Source organism: Lissotriton helveticus, chromosome 1_1 (genome assembly GCF_964261635.1).
Source record: "Lissotriton helveticus chromosome 1_1, aLisHel1.1, whole genome shotgun sequence".
In the NCBI taxonomy this organism is placed as follows: domain Eukaryota; kingdom Metazoa; phylum Chordata; class Amphibia; order Caudata; family Salamandridae; genus Lissotriton; species Lissotriton helveticus.
The window spans coordinates 373804328-373824575 of NC_136057.1; the positions used below are offsets into that span (position 1 = coordinate 373804328).

Here is a 20248-nt window from a genome sequence, read left to right on the forward strand (position 1 = left end):
CGAGTGATGGATGTGCATGCACTAGAAGGTCGGAGAAGGAAGGGTTATGTAAGAACATTCACTCGAGTAACCAGGCGCTTACAGGTACCCAAGGCGGTATGTGCCAGTAGGTGCTAAAAGTTAAGAGCTCGGAAAGCTTGAGAAATCGTAGAGCTTGAGAAATCGGTCACATGGCAACTCCCCCCAAAATAAGAGACGGGTGCCTAGGGTTACAGTGTGGGCGACAGGACACGAGACACGCTCTGAACATACTAGAAAGTCACAACAGTGATTTACGGGTGGATAGATTCAGGCAGACACTGTGCTTTAGGCCTCACAAAGGGTATTAGAAGGTGCTCCATACACATCAATACAAAATAACACCGCCGATGATTAGATGGCTAAAGACCGGCATCTCAATGCATTCCAAGCCATGAAAAGAAAGGGCCTGCTGTTTATTATATACAAGGTATGCAGAACAGGTCCAATGTTCGCATTGAGCAGCTCTGCTAACATAAATCACAAGGCCAAATGCTGAGTGGTTTGTAAATATATTTAAAGCCCCAAGGTGGCAATATAGAACCATATTACACATTCCTCATTATTTCTTTTTTAAATGACATGTTTATTTTTGTGTAATTATCTTTCAAAAGATGTTTTCTTCAAATTTCAGCTAACAATAGGCACTGATTGCAGTTTGAAAACGTGGGTTTGCCTATCATGAATAAATTGCTAATAAATAAATGAATAATGGTTAAGCTGGATTGGTGTACCGGGAACAGGCATTTCCCAAGGAGACTGTTACTGGGGGCTGGTTTTGTAGCAGTGCAGCAGTTTTAAAAACACTGCAGTGTCCCCTGTATATCCAACAGTTTTTAGGCAACAATACAAGTGCCAAGATAACTCAGCTGATTAATGTACCGGCTGGAGAGAGGTCAGAGTGTTGTCTAGTGGCAGGTTTGACTCATCTAAGGTAGCACAGAGGGTGAATATGTCTGCTGCACTATGCAGATCACAGGACAGTACTTTATGTGCATAGCTCTGTGGGTTTCTTCTTTTGTCACAGAGATCCTTTTGTTATTGTGCATTTACTAAATTACAATTGTAATCTAGGTTATAAAGTCTTTCATTATCCTCATTTTGCTAAAAATGGTTTGTTTGGGTAGAAATACTTTCTTAGTGGACTAGTGTAGCTCACTGGTTAGAGGCAGCAGGCCTGAGAGCAGAAGTCAGCCCAGGACCAGGGTTCAATTCCCGACGCGGCAGGGTCGTGGACCTTGGTCAGCGGACTTGATAATTCTCGCTTCGGTGCTTACTCTAATCAGGGGTTCCACTCGGCAACTCTGGGCATTAGCTTGCCTAATCTCCACAATGGCCCCACCAATTCCGGGGATGCCTGGCTCCACCTTGGGGACTCCCAGCAGGGACCATCCCACAGGGAAAGCCAGGACGGGTTCCCCAGAGTTATACAGCGCCGGGACGCCCCGTTGCTGGGGCAGCTGTGCGCTTTACAAGTATACTACATTTACTACATTAGTAAAGCTAACCCCAACCACTGTGGTAAATTCTGAATCCGGAGTTTGTGCTTCCCTCGACCAAGGACTCTAAATAAATGCCTGCCAGTATCGATTATGTCAATTCTACACATTTAGTCCCCTTTATCTTACTTAACATCTACTATACACTACTTAATGCATGTATGAGTCCTTGTCTATATGTGTGGTAACTATCTGGGAGCGGATTGACAATTTTTCTTCAGGGAATTGCACACTCTATTAGTTAGGTTTTGTTAATTCCGCTTATAAGCGTGTTGCTACCCAAACAAAATGCGTCAAGGCACTGTGGCCAAGGAGGAGCAGAATAAACAAGCATTAAAAATGCAATAGGTCTTGCCTTTCTTTAAGTTAAAGCCATTTGTGTTACTATACCATACCATTAGCAAAGCAAATGGCTTTAACTTAATCCAAGGCGAGACCTATTGCATTTTCAAAGCTTGTTAAAGCTTGTAGCCCTTGTGCATGTCCATTTTGCCTTTGGGTCCACATTCAAATGACTCAAAGGGAAAGAATCTGTCTACCTCAAATCAGTGCAAATTCTATCCCCCACTCCTTACATGTGGAATAGTTGACGTGCTGGTGCTTGCATCTTTGGCCAGGCTCTACTGTACCAATCAACTTTAAACCTAATATCTGAAGACACATTTGACTTTTAACCATGAATATCAAAACACCTGCTCTTTACACGGTAGAATCTGTTTTTCTAAAGACCTCCCTTTGCACTATTTTTTAGGGTAGTTAGTGCAATTGTTTTAGCCATCGTAATTAGCTAAATATTGCGATCATCATATCCATACATGTAGTATTTTTGGAGGCTGGCTCACTAGCCTTCTACTGGACAGCACAGCCTTTGTAAGCAATATACATTGCTTGTAGGAACTGCAAATGTATCTGCTCTGTTAACTGCTCTGTAGGATTTAATATACCAAAGTGTAGAACCAAACAATTATCTTTATGTATCTACGTCATTATTGAACTTTTTTTTATTACAAAAAAACACCAAAACACACTGGCTCAATATTCCCTCTTTGCAGCCACTATAATCATGACCATTTATAACACCTCTATTGATGTTCGCTTTGACTACTAAACCAAGCTACCACGGACAAAGATGCTCCAACTTTCAGTCACAGACCAAGTAACTAGTATCGTGCTTTCTGGCAAGCACCTACAATCCCACTTTTTATGTTGCTAGATTGTCCGCCAGTCTGCAAGGATGCGGCGAGGGGGTGGCCCAACACATTATACTTGTATAATTTAACACGTTTATAGTCCATAACCTTATCAAAGCCTTCGTTTAGAACATTAAACCTCTCTAGCCACAGCAGCTTAGCTTATTGAGATAAAAAAACATCAGTGACCGATATTAACGTCAGTCAGTTATTGAAAACATACTGTTGAGACAGGAATTAACATTTATACTTATTTACACCAACTTCTAGAACAGCAGTATACATAAGAAAAAAACGAAGTTAACAAAGCTGAAGTAAATGAAATCTGTCAAAACGAACAGTGATCTACACAAGGAAAAGCAGGTTGCAAAAGTACTGTTGAAAATGGAAGCGATGGATGATAGGGTTTGCAATTTCTAGAGAGAATTAGATACAGTAAACATGCGATTCACCTTAAATACAAATTAAATTCTACACCTCCAAAAATATATTATTTACCTTTCATCTTTGTTCTGGCGGATGCATCCTTCAATAATTTCCTTGACCTCAGGAATAGCAACTTTGTCAAAACTGGCTGGTTTCACTCCCTGAATCAGAAATACTTAGTGAGCACAATTGCAAACCAGTAGATCCATCAATACAAGCATGGTATTCGGAGACTCATGAACACAATCATTTAGAAGCAAGCACTTTAAATACTTCTTAAGTACTCAACACAGAGTGAAGTCCATGAAGATACGTTTCATAAAAGAGCGAGCTTTCAAATGTAAATGTATAAAGCAGTATATGGGCTGTTATATACTTGATGTGTTTAATGGGATGTGCCTGAAATAAACTTACTACTACTACTACTTGCCAACATTCTGTGACCAAAAAGGTTAGAATGTTTCAAAGTACTGATTGGAATTTACGTCACGTGTAACTTTAACCACTGTGAGGACACGGCAGAAAAATAAATCTCATGTCAATCAGGAAGGAGCCACCCAGTATTAAATGCCAGTACCTGCAGCAGGATGTAGTGGTAGGTACAGATTAATTTGAGCAACAGCTAGAGTCACACAGGATCATCACCACACGTAGTCAGCACTCGCACACCCAATGCAGGAGCAGACCTTGAATCTGCACAGTTCCTCGGTGCAGTGTCTCATTCAACGATGGATCACCACCCCCTCTCCCAAAGTATCGATTTCTCAAAGGCCCATAATCATTCTTCTTCATCCATTCTCCCGTCCTCTCCTTCCATTACGACTATACACTCTATGTACTTCCCCCATCTCCCTCATGACACTCCCCTACCCATCCTCTCTTCTCTCGCTTATTCTCTCCTTGATTACAACGGAGCACGTCAAGCAGCGCAGTGGGTGTTTCTGTATCAATCTTCTGATAACGCCGAACAATGACTTGCATCCAGCAAACATACAACAACTTCAGTCAGCCCTATTTTTTTTAGCAAACAGTCTTTCACATCCTGAGGTTTTTGCTTTAAAAACTATATGCATGGCCTAAACGTTGCAGCATGTAAAGTGCTGCTAACTTAGTCATTGGCAGGCATTGTCAGGTTTCTAAGGAAATGGGGCACTTGGAAATGGGGCACTTGGCAGTAAGCCGTGAACTAAACCGAACTGGGAAGAGCAGGCCCTTCACACAGGTAGCCATATAGTACTATGCACACATTCTCAGAATGACTTCCGAAAAACGGTTTTCTTCGGTTATGGGAGACGCTAGCATGAGTATTCCTGAAGCCATCAACACACCTCAAAACTGAAAGCTTCCTTGACTCACCTGTAAATGCTGGGACCGTCCAGTGCATGATGGAAGACTTTATTTACGAACCTTAGGAAGGGCTTTTGTGTTTCATCCATTCCAAGTATGCTTCCTGGGAGCAAGAAGGGCAGGAATGGGGCAAGAGCAAGATAAATCATAATTCTCATCTCGCTGGACACTCCTTATTTCTCTTTCCAGAGAAACTTCCAAATGTAACTCCAGGCAGTCAGCATTGGGCATTTTTAGGCTTTACCCACGCACAGTCCGCAAGGGAAATCTCTGAAGACTAAAAGATTAAAGAGGTCTTAGAGCCTGCCCATTACTTACCGCTGGTTGGCTTACATGTCACTCTAGTTCCTTGCTTCTTATTGGTCAGAAGCTCTCTGTTTCTACCTGGGCTTCGAGTTTCTGACCTTGCAGTGGAGCATTGACAAACTACAGTTTCCTGTTTCCAGCAGGTGTCTTTCCACTGACCACGCACTTCCCGTGGTAATTCTTTTTCACTTTTTGACCTGAACTCTTAAGAGTGCATGTGTCTGCAGTCTGCCAACTCACCCTATCACTATCTGTGCTTTTCCTAACTTCCTCCCACCATCCATGGTCATGCCCAAACCCCCACTCCTGCACCCCCTCATGTTGCTTGCATCCCCTCCCGCGGTCAACTTTATTTGTACCCTCATGCCTCTGTTCCTTGTCTTCCGCAAACTCCCTCCTGCACCCCACTTCATGTTGCTTGCCCACCCCGTTCTGCTCCCCCCCAATCCACCCCCTCTTCCAATCTCCTCTGGCCCTCCTATCCTCCACAAGAAAAGAAATGAAGGCAAGTAGCGCTTGTATCCATGTTAATGTTTTTTTGGAGATGGTACACAGCAGCAAGGGCTGCTCAAAGTTACCAAAAAAAAAGCACTATGGCACACTAATGCTGGCCACGCATTAGCAATTTGTTTTTATTTACTTGAAGCTTTAGCACTGCTGTGCAACATGTCTAAAAAAAAATGCCAATATGTCTCGCAAAGGCAAAACCCATTGGCTTTGACAATGCATGTTTTTATTGCATTTACTGGATGAGGGCACTGAAATACTGACCAAAGTTTTGGCCTAAAGAAATGTCATAGATCAAAGGCTTTTATCTGAAGGCAGTAGAGCTTCTGAAAAAAGAGGCATCACACTGCCTAAACCGGTAAGGTTGGCAAGTATGGCATCAGTCTGACCAGAAATGTCATTAGGAGTAAGTGAATTTATGCAAATACATTGGCCATTCAAATGTGAAATAAGGCAAACTGTTACAAAAATGGTGTTTTGCGGGAAATGTGAAACAGAAAACCATTCTTGCGGTTGCAGGGTCATTAAAAATTCTATAATTTGATGTAGTATTAAACAATGTTTCAATGTAGTATTAAACAATGTTTCATAAACGGTGAGTGAGTAGGTGCTCAGGCGTCTATCTTCTGCTTCAGTTTGACCTGGACCCCACTTTGCTTTTCTGACTCATGTTGGTGTCTGTCTCCTGCCACTTTTTAGGTCTCGCCTATCGTCTAAGCGCATCTGCTGCTCGCTCAGCGAGATATATTGTCGTTTGGTTGCCTTCGGAAGTGGGGTGGAAGCTAAGCCTCTGCATTTTATTTGCGCGCATCATACTTTATGTTAAACGCTCACATTTCATTTGGAGAGAGGCTTTTTGGTTTCCTCCCGGTCTCCTTTCGGCTCGCCCACCCAGACTGGATATTTGGCTCACGTACAGTGTCTCGCGTCTCTTCCGCGTTGTTCAACGCGCATGGCGCGCTTTCTCTTTGAGCAGCAGTGCGCGGCGTTTAGTGTGTGTTGCATAACGTTTTACATCATGATGGCACTTTTACTTTTACAAACAATGGGGTAACGTTCTTCGTAATAACGTTTTCCCTCTTTAAGGTGCTTGCAGTTTTGCAAACAGCGGCACAACGTTCTTCAATATGCTACGTCTGACTTAAGAGGCAAAGAAGCAAAGCTCTGAAGTCTGTAGAAAAATCTGCCACAAGCGTCAGTCTTTAATGTTTTCCATATAACTAAAGTAGAAAAAATCTTCCTGTCCATAGGGTGTAAGCCGGAAAATGTTTTACCATCACTGCTACAATAAATCACCCCCTACCTTTACGCTTTGAAGTGCTGGATGCTTTAACAGCCTCAGACCCGGAATGTCCCTGCGCGCCCACTGTTGAGCGGGCTTGTGTGACTAACATGTGTGCATTTGAGCGAGTGAAAGGGGTAATAACTGAAATTACAGCTCCGCAAGCGGGGAAATTGACGAGAATTTTCCTTGTAACCGTTCCTTGAAAGTTAAGTGGCACAGCAGATAAAGACTGTTTTGCAATAAAGAATCGTGCACTCGAAGGCCGGTTTCACGTGGAGCCTGGGAACAGCCGGTTGGCTTTGATGCGCTTCACGAAGGGCAGAACAAACATTTTTGGAAGCCGTTTTCAGGGGATAGCATTGCCCATTAGGCGGAATAATGAAGTCCTCGTTATAACAGCTGCATAGTGTTGGTTACAGCGTCGGAATTCCTTCGGTAGGCCCGTATTTGTGTGCATGTTTTTTGAAGCACAACATTTAATGATAGCAGGGGTGACCTTTCACCCCTCCCAACTGTAGATCCTTATTGTCAGAAATCCCCTTCTCCAAATATGTAAGCAGAACACAACAATTATTCGTGTTAGGACTCGGAGCAAAGTAAGGCTTATGTGTGGGAGGGTGGGGCTGGGGCCGCACACCTTTGATTGTGGTCCCTTTGCTACGGTGGGGACCACTGTTTAGTTTTATAGATTGACAGCCATGAATAACAGCGCTATTTGGCCGTCAAGGTATTGTGACAGGGAAAATTTAGTGATTTGTGGCGTCACTAGAGCTTAAAGACAGCCCAACAGCACTGTGTTAAATTTGAGCACTATTGCGAATACATCTTTTGTAACAGATAAAACGTCTACAACTGCAGGACTAGGCCCCAGGTTACCAGTGAGGGGTTAGGCCCCGTTTTGCACTGGTTATGTTACTTTGGGTCCTTGTGCCACATTACTGAACACATGTCAAAAAAGCCTATTGTTGCCTTTTATGATGAGTCATACAGTTGTTGACTTAGTGAATGTGTGTTTCCACCCCAGAAAAGACATTTAAAAGAATAATAAACTTGCAACATGGCCGCCAGTGGTAAGCAAGCATGCACACATTTATGAATGTTTTTTATTTGACCTTATGATAAGTAGACATTCCAAAATGGCTGCCCGTTCATGGGTACCCATCTTGGAATGGTGTTTCTTGAATATGCATGCTTACTGAAGCACTGGTTATCATTTTGGATTTTTTTTTAAACTTTCATTTACCATTGTAAGACTGTCACAGTTCATTTCGGAATTGTAAATTAAAAAATAAAGTTTGCATGGATTGTCACACAAACTGAAAGAAGTCTGGTAGTAGTGTGCAGCTGCCAGATAAGTGCAAAATTATTTTGCAAAAATGTCTTTAACATTTGTTTATACAGATATAAAACAGGAGTGTGTGGTGAGGAGAGCAGTGTAAGAGTGTTGCAAATGAGCAGCCCGGTAGTAGTGTTGTGGCTGCTAAAATGCCTTCTCACAGGGTCACAAATTATTGAAAAGAGGATAAAGTGTAACACAAGAGACGCAAGAATGGGTATTTTAATGCTATCTTGATAGCTGAAAAAAGCTTGCTTTGTAAAACAGTAGACAAGGCTGTGACGAGAACTGGAGACCGCCGCAGAGATGATAGCTGAAATAGGTATGGGTAGCTGTGATACAATCACAAGTACTGGTTACCCCAGCCCCTCGTGTGAATATTTATCAGTCTTCACCCTTTTTAGGTCTCGCCTAGCCTCCTTTTAACAGTCCGCCCTGCACCAATATGTGAAGCCAGCGCTACACAATGCCACACTACACGCTCAAATCACAGACAGGGCCGGAAATAGCCCCCCACCCTCCTGCTCTTCCTCCTAAGCCGCCACAGTATAAACACAATGCAAAAGCTATTAGAGCACTTTATTAATGTTTATAGCTCAAAACATATGTACTTTACACTTTGTCTGTATAATTTACGCCACTTACACATCTTATACACTGCTATTACTATTGTAAATAACAATGCCTTTTAATTATCTTATAAAATAAAAAACATTACTTAAAGCCATTACCATTTACAATGTCAATAGCTTAAACTTGCATAAATTCGAGACCTATTGCATTGCAAATGCTTGTTCTTGTTAGCGGCTCCTTCTGCTCCCAACTGGGTAACTGCTCTTTCTGTCCCCTGTCTCAGTTTAACTGCTTTTTATTTTACATACTTTGTTCCTCTTAGTTGCTCCTTTTTACATCTTCTGCTCCTTTTACTGTTCTGTTTTGAATCTTGATCTCTTCTATCAGTTTTTGCCCCCCTCTATTTGCTCTGCCGATTGTGTTTTCCTGCCTTGCCGATCTTTCACGCTCTACCTACCGGACTTTCCCTTTCTCCCTGCCCGACTTTCCCTTTCTCCATGCTGGACTCTCACTCTTGCTGAACCCGTCATCTGCCTCCGGCACTCCTCCCACTCTCAAAGGCCCTACTTAATAGAGCCAGCAGAGAGACCCACATTGAGTAGGTGTCCAAGCGTCTCTTCTGCCTCATTGCAACCTTGACCACCTTCTTGCCCTTCTGACTAGTGTTGGTGTCCATCTCCTGCCAATTTTCTTTTTAGCTGCTCGTTCTGCCCCACACTCTGTAACTGCTCTTTCTTGTTTGTGCTGTCTGTTCTATCTGCCCAGTGTCACTGTTTAACTGCTCCTTTTTGCATTCTTTGTAGCTCCTAACTGCCCCTTTTTGCATGTTTTGCGTCTCTTACTGCTCAGGTTTGCATCTTGGACTCTTTTCTCAGTTTTTTTCCCCCACTTGCTATGCCGATCACGTTTTGACACTCCTGTTAGACTTTCTCGCTCTCTCCAGCGGACTTTCCTGCTCTTGCCGAGCCCATCCATCATCCCTCCGCACGTCCCCCACTCTCCAAGGCCCTGCTTAACGGAGGGTGCAGCTACCGCGCCCTGTGCCAGGAACCCTGGTCCAAATGCCTACTGCAGCTACACCACCGACGAACCCTCGTCTCCGCGACCGGTCCCTCGACTTCCTCCTCGACCGGGACCTCGAGCGGTGCGGAGCCGACTGCCAGAGTTTGAGCAGCTTATGGGACAGCTCCTGTCTAGCCTTCTAGGTCAAGGCCCGGCAGTCGGGGCACGACTTGTCTTCGTGGTCGTCCCCGAAGCAGTAAAGGCACCGACGGTGGGAGTCGGTCACCGACATCAGGCAGTGACAGGCCTTGCAAGGTTTAAAACCAGGCATCCCTACAGCACCACGAGTCGAAGGTCGACTCGAAAAGTGATCAAAAAAGTTAGTCAAAAAATGACTAGAGTACTGCTCTTTCCAGATCTGTGCTTGCTGGCGCGGAAAAAATAAAAACTGACGTAAGGGCGCGAGGGCAGTGTCTAAGTAATCAGACTACGTCATCCCGGCGTTCACGACGCAGACGGCGGACGCGGAGCCGCAGACGACGCCTACCGGCGCGCAGGGGTACTGCTGACGAAAAGTTTCCGGATCCAGTCTGACGGCTGGGGATATTCTAAGGTAAGGAATCTAACACTAACGTGTTTCTTTCAGATCACTAGTTACTCTACAAACCCACTGAGCGCAGGTTCGTCTGAGAAGAATGCCTTTTCATTGGATACTCTGCCACATAATATATGTCATGGAATATATCGTTCAAGTTACTAACCACAATGACTATCCATCAGTCACAGGCTGCAAATGCCCATCCATCAGGAGCTGGGTAACATAACTCAAGCTCAGCAGACACATGAAGATGGAATTCCTGGCAACCAGCTACTCTCTCCATCGGCTCTATGTCACAGGATGCCTGATCATCAGTTCTGGGTTGCATAACATGTGACCATAATTTACTGGTTCATTGGATGCCTGTCATTAGTTCCTAGGCACAAGCTACAAGTTGCTTGGCCATTGGTTTCGGAGACGGAGGATGGCTGGGCATCTATTAAGGGCCAATTAGATGGCTGGGTGTTAGAGGGTCACAAAATCCAAATTTTCTCTTGTCCTGTCTTTTTATTACAGTCTTGCCTCTCTATCTCAAGAAAAGGTCTATAAGTGTAATGCCACTGTGTCTTTAACACCAATTTCTCCAATCGAACCAACAGCACATTCACTTTAACCTTCCTTTCCACTTTTTCTTTCTGACTTATATGTGGGTGCAGCAATCCCCCTTTTATAAAGCTTTATGAATAACTTCACAAAATGCTACAGCTCCTGAGCTCTTGATCAAAACTCTAGTTTTACCTTCACTTACCATTTAAACTAACTCTTAATGGAGCCAATCTCTGGCCCACTCTCAGGTCAACAGGGTCTCCTCCAACTCTAGTAGGGATCTTGGAACGGTTACATAAGAACAACTTTGCCTAAGTACGTTGGGATGGGGCACTAATGGAAAGGATATGCGTACTGGCACAAACGTTTTTCCTCTATATCAACGATGTGTCTAAATAGCTCAATGACTGAATCAATGACGCTCCTAAACTTGGTGGTGTCCCAGTCCCTGGCCTGCTGTCTGCAGATGATACACTCCACATCTCCAGAACACCCGTGGGGATTCAGGACTTGTTAAACAAATTTCAGGAGTGCTGTTGTAATAGAGGGCTCAAAATGAATGCAAAGAAAACTAAATTCATGACTCTAAGAACGCATAGGACGTTTGGTGGGAAGTTAGCACTGGGGTCTGAGGTACTTGAGGAAGTCAAACACTGATTACTATGGTGTAAGGTTCAGCAATTCCATGATATGGTCATCCCATATGGAGAAATCCAAGGCTATTTTATTGTATAAATCAGCGGCTATTGGAAGGATGCACAGGGATTCTACCCAGAGAGCAGTCGCTCCAAAAGTGGAGGTGTGACTGGTTGCGGTCCAGTCTGCTGCACTTTATGGGGCTGAGGTTTGGGGCACAGGTTCTATGGACAGTCTCTCTGTCAGAGAAACCCATTTTATGAGGCCTATATTATCCCTCCCTCAATCCACTGCACTAATCCCCTTGTGTTTCGGCTTAGCTTTAAAGCGGATTGGCGAATAAGCCACTCTGAGACCTTCGGTATACTGGGTTAAGCTATGCCCTACGCTTGAGTTGTATAGGCAAGGCCTTAATGAACTCATCCTTTTGCAAGGGGGCATGATTGTTCCTTGGCTAGCCCACGTTAAAAAATGGCTCGTCAGGCTAGGTCTGGAAGCTCTGTGGACCAATCCCGCTGCCATAAACCCTTCAAAAAAGGAGTCTTGTCAAGAAACTATTTTGGGGCACATAGAAAGTGAGTGTATACAGAAATCGGACAGTGACAGCCTTACTGTAAGGTTTAGATCTATAAAATTCGCTCCTCAATTTGAACCCTATTTTGATTAGGCTATTCCGTAGTGGGCAAAGACGCTTTAAATCAAATTTAGGGTCCGCATTCTAGCAGTGAACAACTACGCTCCTAAATGGAACAAGACGAGCCTCGAGGGGAGTGACAAGCGATTATGTTCCTTTTGTTCGGCAGGATAAAGACCATAGAACAAATCTTATTTTGCTGTCCAATGTACTCTGTAGCATGGGCAAAATGGCTGAAACCTTACTGTTATGTTATGTTAATCTTATGCTTCTATAGCGCACGGCCACTCCGGCCACTCCACGGAGCATCCCGGCGCTTTAACGAAGGTACCCACCAAAAAGGGAGCAACATAACAACTGAAGGGACACATAAAAACAAGAAAACAACACCAGTTTAAGGGAAGAGCCATGTTTTAAGGGCCTTTCGGAAGGAAAGAAGGCTAGAAGCCTGTCTTAGAGAAATCGGGAGGTCATTCCAAGCACGGGGAGCTAAATAACGAAAGGACCGGCCACCTGCTCTGGCGCGCTTGATAATGGGAACATTCATTTTAGATAGAGACGAAGATCTAAGGGATCTAGAGGGCTGGTACCAAGACAGTCGTTTAGCAATATATTTAGGGCCAATGCCATGTAAGGCCTTAAAAGTCGTGGTCAGAGTTTTAAAAAGGATCCTTTTGGCAATGGGTAGCCAATGTAAGGTTGAAAGAAGATCAGTGGCTCCGGCTCTTCTCGGAAGACCGAAAATGGCTCGGGCCGCTGAATTCTGGACGATTTGTAAACGTCTAACCGAATATTTGGGAAGTCCCAGAAATAAAACATTCGCATAATCCAGCCTAGAACCAACCAGTGCCTGGACAATGATTTTCCTGTGCTGGATGGACACTAAAGGGAGAAATTTACGAAGCATCCGAAGGATGCCAAAGCATTTCCCGGTAAGAGAGGAAATATGCGGTCCGAAAGATAGGTCACTGTCAATAATAACTCCCAGATTTTTGGCCTTCAAGGACACAATGGCAGGAGGGAACATGTCCTGCGGCCACCAGGGTTTCCAATCAGGCTCGGAAGTGCAACCAAAGAACAGCAACTCCGACTTGTCGGAGTTGCACTTCAGTCCATGACAACCAAACCACTCGAAAACCGCACTCAGACAACCCCTAACCTGAGCGTCATCAAACAGACCACCCCTGTCGCTTGCAAACAGGAGTTGGGTGTCGTCAGCGTAGGAGACAATCCGGGCGCCAAAAGACTCCGCCACCACCGCCAGAGGAGCCATAAAGATGTTAAAAAGGAGAGGGCTCAAGATGGAACCTTGGGGAGCCCCCACTTCTAGCGGTGACATCTCGGCGGAGTAGGGGGGCGCCCAGATTGTCTGTCGGCGGTCGGCTAGGTAGGATTTAAGCCAACTCCACACCGTTCCCCGCAGACCAAAATCCCAGAGTCTAGAAAGGAGAAGCGCGTGGGAACGGTGTCGAATGCCGCCGACAGGTCAAGCATAACCAACACAGCTTTTCTTCCCGCGTCTAGCTCCTCCCTGATGGCGTCCGTGACTTCAAGGAGGGCAGTCTCCGTGCTAAAATTCGCACGGAAACCAGATTGAGTACTGTGCAACAGACCATTTTCCTCGATGAAATTAGAAATTGATCTGTGGACAAACCTCTCGGTCACTTTCGCCAGAGCAGGGAGTAGGGAGATGGGTCTGTAGTTGGCATGGACCAGAGGGTCGAGTGCTGGTTTTTTCAGGAGTGGCAGGATCATGGCGCTTTTCCAAGCCAGAGGAACAACCCCGGATGAGAGCGACAGATTCAAAATGGGATTAATCAGGTCATTTAGAACTGGTGCCATATTTGCTAAACACTTGGCAGGACAGGGATCCAATGGAGATCCAGATTTAAGATTTGCCAAGATGTCTAGTGAACTCTCACAATCAAGTGGAGGAAAGTCACACAGGAGTTACTGTCAGTTTGGAGTTTTGCCACTTTCAACTTGCTTTCTGAATCTTGAGCTCCAACACAAACAGACTGAATGTTTTTTGCATAAGCAACTTCTTATTGGCAATAGCTATGATTACGAAGCAACAGACTTCCACTTTAACATTATAGTTCTGCATTTTTAGGTCTCGCCTGAGCCAGCGCATACGCTGCTCTGGCGAGACATTTAGTAAGTGCTTTTCAAAGTGCTACCAAAGTGGCCACTAGCTTGCGGTCGCGCGCGCATGCGCCACGCTCTGCCTCTGCTGCGCGTGCATCCCTCGCGTGCTTTGCACAGAGCGCATCATCGCGATCACTTTCGCTTTAACGGCCGTGCAGAGTTACCTTTACTGCCGCGCAGCCAATGCTTGTTTTTCTCTAGCTTCAGAGCAAAATCTGACAATCAAAAATAAGTCCCCGCCGTGAAAAAAGAGAGTTCCGACCCAAGTCTCCTATAACCAATCATTGACACAAGCTAAACACGAGTAGTATTAAAACAACTTTGAAGTACTTCACAGACTGGGCTGCCCCGGCGTCCTTTAGCATCTGTTGTAAATGCCAGAAAAGCGGAGCAGCTGGCGTCGGCTCTCGTTCGGCTGCTAGGGATACCTCGGAGTCGCTTCCCGCCTGCCTCACACACCCTGTAGTACCCCTTTCAGCCAGGAATGCTGTTGTGATAGTTAGATTCTCAAATCACGCCCTGGTGTGCTCCTCCTCACAGCCGTCTTGGTGACCGCCTGCTCCTCACAGCCAAGGCTTGTTTTAGCTCATAGCCTGCATGGCACCCCTGACAGTTGTTTAAAGTCTCACTGGTTCTGTAGGGAGGGGTGGCTTGCTGCCTATCAGCTACTCACAGCCGGCGGGAGCTTGCTTTTCACAGCCGGTGGTAGTTTGCTTATCAAAGCCTGAGGAGACTTAATGCTGCCCTGCCACTCACAGCCAGGAGGTATGTTGTATATTTGTACTTCCTTCAATATGGCTACTTGGGTGTCAGTAAGCCTTCCTTTGTTTTCCCACCTTCCCAGCCTGTGAGTGTTCTAACTTGGATGTGAAAGTTCCAGTCTTGTCAGTTGATGGTCTGGTCAGCTGGCGAGGTGTACTTACATTTCAACCATAATTGTATTGAAAGTCTGTTACAGTGTTAAATATTTTACAATACTGCCATATTGTGGAGCTGTGAATTATTACACATAAAAACAATAACACGTCTAAGAGCTTGTTCAATCTGAAAATATCATGTCACTTATTTAAAATTATTTGTGGAGTAATTGTGCAGTGGTAAAACAGTCACGACACTCATAACTAAAACTTCCACGAGTATATATCTTAAGAGGTTGAACTTTGCACATGGCATTGAAGCATCAAACGGAGTACACCAATAGTTATTAATAGAATTACTCATTAGAATTACTCCCAGGGACAAGGACTGATCAGAGAAAGTAAACTGTTTCTTCCCGTTTTTGCTGGCCACAATCACAGATTGTAGACTGTCTCTTCCTGTTTTTGTCAACCGAAGGGGAGAAGGTGGTCATCATGAACCTCATCATGATCCTGTTTCTTTGCCTTCGTGATCTGGAAGTCCAAGAGGTCGCGGACCTCCTACGTGTTTTATGTTTCTTTTCTTGTTGTTTTCCATGATTTAAGCTTTTATTATGTATTTGAGTCTTTCATTTAGTTTGCTCTATAAAGGAAGAAGATATGTTGAATATTTGTGCTTCCTTCAATATGGCTACTTGGTGTCAGTAGGCCTTCCTTTGTGTTCCCACCTTCCCAGCCTCCCAAAGTACCTGTGAGTGTTCTAACTTGGATGTGAAAGTTCCAGTCTTGTCAGTTGATGGTCTGGACAGCTGGATAGGTGTACTGCTCTGCTGTACTAGCTTAATGAATCTATCTTGTAACCTGAAGACGTATCCTGCTGCCTACTTAACTTACTTACCTCAAGGTACATTGCTGGCTCCCTGCTTGTCGTGGTACCAGACTGATTTTCAACGATGAGAATGTCTTGATTCAATCCGCTTCTCACCACCAGCCTGGACACAGTCCTTCTCACAGCCAGCCTGGACACAGACCTTTTCGCAGCCAGCTCTGATGTAAAACTGCTTCCCATAACCAGGAGGTACCTTGTGTCAGGGTCCTTCTCACAACCAAGCAGTATTTTGCGCTGGTTTGCTTCTCGCTGTCGAGGGTATGCTGTTGCCAGCTTAATTCTTGCAGATATACACTGAGTCCCTCTGCCCCTGGAAGCCAGTCTTAGCTCAGTCTCGTCCTCACAGGCAACTTTGCTGACAGCCTGTTTCACACAACCTGCTTTGGTGTCAACCTGCTTCTCACAGCTAGCTTTGAAGTTAGCTTGCTTCTCTCCTAAAGGGGGTGCTGTGGCATCACCATTACTCCCACCAGTAAGAGGTGTTCTGGTGTCAATCTGCCGTTCACAATCAGATTTGTTTTCATTCTGCTTCTTATAGAGGGGGGTTCTTTCTGTCAAACTGTTTCACACGTTTTGATTCCGGGCAGCTTATTACAGATGCACTCGCCTTAAGGTCACCTGACTTCTCACAGCCAAATGGTCCATTGATTGTCTTTTTTCCTCACAGTCAAGGAGGCCTTCGTTATTAGCTTGATTTGTCCTCAATCTTCCTCTCCCAATCACAACTTCTCTGTGTCAGACTGTTTCGTACAACCTAGTATTCCGGGCTGCTTCCAACAACCTGAAATGCCTTGGGGTCAAGCAACTTCTCAGGGCCAGGCTTGAAGTAAGCCAACTCCTTACTGCCAGTCACAGCGCCAGCGTCCTTCTCACAACAAAGGGATGCCTTTCTCTACCTCTCGCATGCCTCATTCTACCTCACCATTTTCTCTTTAATTTCTCTCTCCGACTCACAACTCGCTGCCTCATCTCTTTCCCACTTCTCGTACACTATCTAGCCTCTCAATTTACCTCACCTATTGGCCTTCTACGGCTCTCTTTATTGATGTCCTCTTTCCCACACCTTTCCCATTATTTTATTTCTTTTTCTCTACAATGCTCTCTCTACCTCTTCCACTCCATCTATCTTTGCTTTCATCTCTCTATCTCCTTCACTGTTTCCGTTCACCCTCTCTGCTTCCAATGTCTTGCTCGTTCAATACATCTGTCTTACCTCTGTCTCTCTCTCTCCCTATTTCACCATTCCCTACTTCTCCCTCGCCCTTCATCTGTATTAGCCTCATCTCTCTACCTCATCTGCACCTCTTTTTCTCTCTACTTCTCATATCTTTCTATTTTTCATCCCACCGGCTCTACCAGCAGTGGAAAAAATGGCCGCTGTGTAGGAGCCTCCCGTAGGAGCTCCAGGTTTCTGGGATCACCTTTTGGTGGCTATCCCGATTTAAACCTAGCCAACACCGGCCTGCCCCCTGTCTACACGACGTGCATCTACAGGGCAACTCCACAGATGCTTTTGCGGGAATAATTGGACGGTAACTCACCTCTGTGGTGGCCCCGACTCGCAGCCTCGCGTCCCGGAAAGCCAGATACCAGCGCTACTTGGAGACTGCTCACCTCGGTGCTCATGGGTCTTACGAGACATACCTTTCATTGCTGGCTTAACGCTGGATCTCAACTCCTGTGAATCTTCATTGTGAAGGTTTCACTGGAGGGTCACATGATTTGATGATCGAATTGCTGCCGGGTGATGCGATCAACATCAGAGATGGCGGCGGTCAATCTCTGCGCCTAGGACGTGAACGGAGCAATCTTTACCTGGAGGGGATCGGTAGGCGATCACCACCCGTCTTCTTGCCTTGCCGCTGACTTTCTTTCGTTTGCCAACCGCCGACTGACTCACCCAAGCACGGCAGGGTGAGTCTAAGTTACTTGTGAATCAACGCGCTCTACCTCGGAGCCGTGCAGGAGGCGAGAACAGCAGGAAAAAGTGCACGCACTTCGCTTGGTCTACACCGGCAATAGGACCTCAATGCACTGCTTCAGTTTTACTCCAGAGCCTTGCAACTGGCACGAGCAGCTGGTAGCTGGATAGCACTCCTCGCACTGCCTGCATCGATCTTCAAATCAGATCTTGTCTGCCCATGCATTTTAACACTGTTGCTCTCTCTGGCCAATTAAATGAGGTGAGGTGTTCTATTTGGGGAAGCGGTTTATATTCTATTAAGAATGGTCCTTGGAATAGATATAAGCCCTGAGCTGGATGCCTGACTTCAAGATGGCGCCCGCTCGAGACACCATCACTGGAAAGCAACACTGAAAAAGGACTGCTTCTACATTTAACCTGTCTGACCGCCCTTAAAATGGCACCGGATTCAAGACATTATTTAAATAACTAATCAATGTGGGCCTCTCTCCCACACTATTACCATCCTCCTGGTGACCCCCTCTCCTTTGTCGAAGAATTATCTGATCTTCTTATCCAATCAGCGGTCACCAACTCAAGGAACCTCTTCCTGGGGGACTTCAACCTCCACTGGAACAAAACTGATGACCCCTCGATCAACCTTATTAATGATCTACTTGATATCAGCAACTTTGCAAATCTCCAACTCACGACAAAGGTGCCACCCTTGAGGCTGTCATCACCAGCAATGACCTGGCTGCTCTCTCCAACATTATCCTCATCGACTGGTCCGATCACCACCTCATCCTTTTCACGATCAACAGCTCCATGCCCCCCCTCCTCCTCTAATACAACCAAACAAATGAAACAAACCCGAAACCTTCACCTTATCCCCCCGGGCGAGCTGGAGACTAAAATTAAAGCTCTCCTACATCCTACTCCTCTACCCCACAGCACTAACGACCTTACGCACAATCACAACAGCATCATTGCTGAGGTCCTTGACCAAATCGCACCAGCCAAACTCAAACCACTAAAAAGCAAACCATCCAAATCTTGGTTCAATGCCGACCTTAACAAGGAGAGGCGAGCCCTCAGACAGACCGAACGCTCTTGGAGGCAACAGCCCTCTTACCCTCCTCAGAGCCGCTAGGGCCAGCTATAAAAAAACATCGTTAATGAAAAAGCATCCTTCTTCCGTTCACAACTTGTCGGGCAAAAACAAAAAAACAACAAAAAAAAAAAAAAAAAAAAAAAAAAAAACGACAGATCTATTTAACATTGTTAAAAACCAAACTAATTCAGCCCCCCCTCCCCCTAATGTTCCGGCTTCAGTTGAAAGATGTGAGGCAATCGCAAGCTTTTTCTTGGACAAAATCACCAAGATTGACCTATCCTTCGCCGTTCCAGCCCCACCACCCAACCTACCTCCCCTCCCCAACTCTCTCCCAGTTTCTCAAACCACTCCTTCCCCCCTCGGACTCTGTTCTACTCGCCACCACTGTCACCCCCCCCGGTACCCCATCACAATGTCCCCCAGCAAAAAAACAATTCCTCCAGGATTAACTTTTGTCCTGTATCAGAAAGTGATATCCTTAGCATCATCTCTAAGTTGAGACCATCATCACATACCAAAGAGCCGATCCCGGCCCATCTAGTTCAAGACTTAAAACACATCATCGCCCCATACTGGCCCTCCATCATCAACTCCTCCCTTACCACCGGCATTGTTCCTTCATCCCTCCAACTTGGCCAAATAACCCCCACCATGAAAAACGCATCAGCTGACCCAAATGACTTAAATAACCTACGCCCTATCTCTAACCTCCCTTTCTTATCTAAGGCACTGGAAAAATGCGCCCTGAGCCAGCTGGACAATCACATTAACTCATTCAACCTTTTAGATGCTTCCCAATCTGGTTTCCGAAAGGGCTGTAGCACTGAAACAGCCATGCTCAACATCACTGACGACATCCATCGCTCCCTAGACAAAGGTGAAGCCTCCCTACTCATTCTTCTTGACCTCTCCGCTGCCTTTGATACTGTTAACCATGCTGCCCTGCTCAACAAACTCAAACACCGTTTTGGCTCTGACGGAACTGTTCTTAAGTGGTTCACTTCTTTCTTCCAGCATAGAACACAACAAATTAAAATCATCAATTGCCTATCCAAACCTCTACCTGTCACCATGGGTGTGCCCCAGGGCTCCATTCTCTCTGCCATCCTATTCAACCTCTTCATGGAACCCCTCATCCTCAAACAACCAAAAATCGGTTATCACCTCTATGCCGACACCCAACTTTACTATAGGATCAAATCCCATGTGGACGCCCTTCATCTTAACGATGACTTGACTAACATCCAACTATGGTTCCATCAAAACCACCTCAAACTTAACCCTAAAAAAACAGAAATCATTCTATTCTATTCTCTCCCAAAAACAACCGCTCCCTATTCATCACTGGATCTCTGACATCAAAGCCCTCAACTGCACTCTCTCCATCTCTAACTCTTTTAAATCCCTCGGCATCAGCATTGATCAGAACCT

The 20248-nt window shown here is 45.3% G+C and overlaps 1 protein-coding gene across 6 annotated transcripts in view; it reads right to left on the reverse strand.

The window, feature by feature from the left end:
• The window catches only part of WNK1 (WNK lysine deficient protein kinase 1), a 1347111-nt gene that overhangs the window by 887632 nt on the left and 439231 nt on the right, over positions 1 to 20248 (reverse strand). For all 6 annotated transcript variants that reach the window (XM_078673696.1, XM_078673699.1, XM_078673700.1 and 3 more), the window contains one exon: positions 3206 to 3294. In XM_078673696.1, the coding sequence (XP_078529822.1) occupies positions 3206 to 3294 (89 nt within the window). The remainder of the gene's footprint in view (positions 1 to 3205; positions 3295 to 20248) is intronic.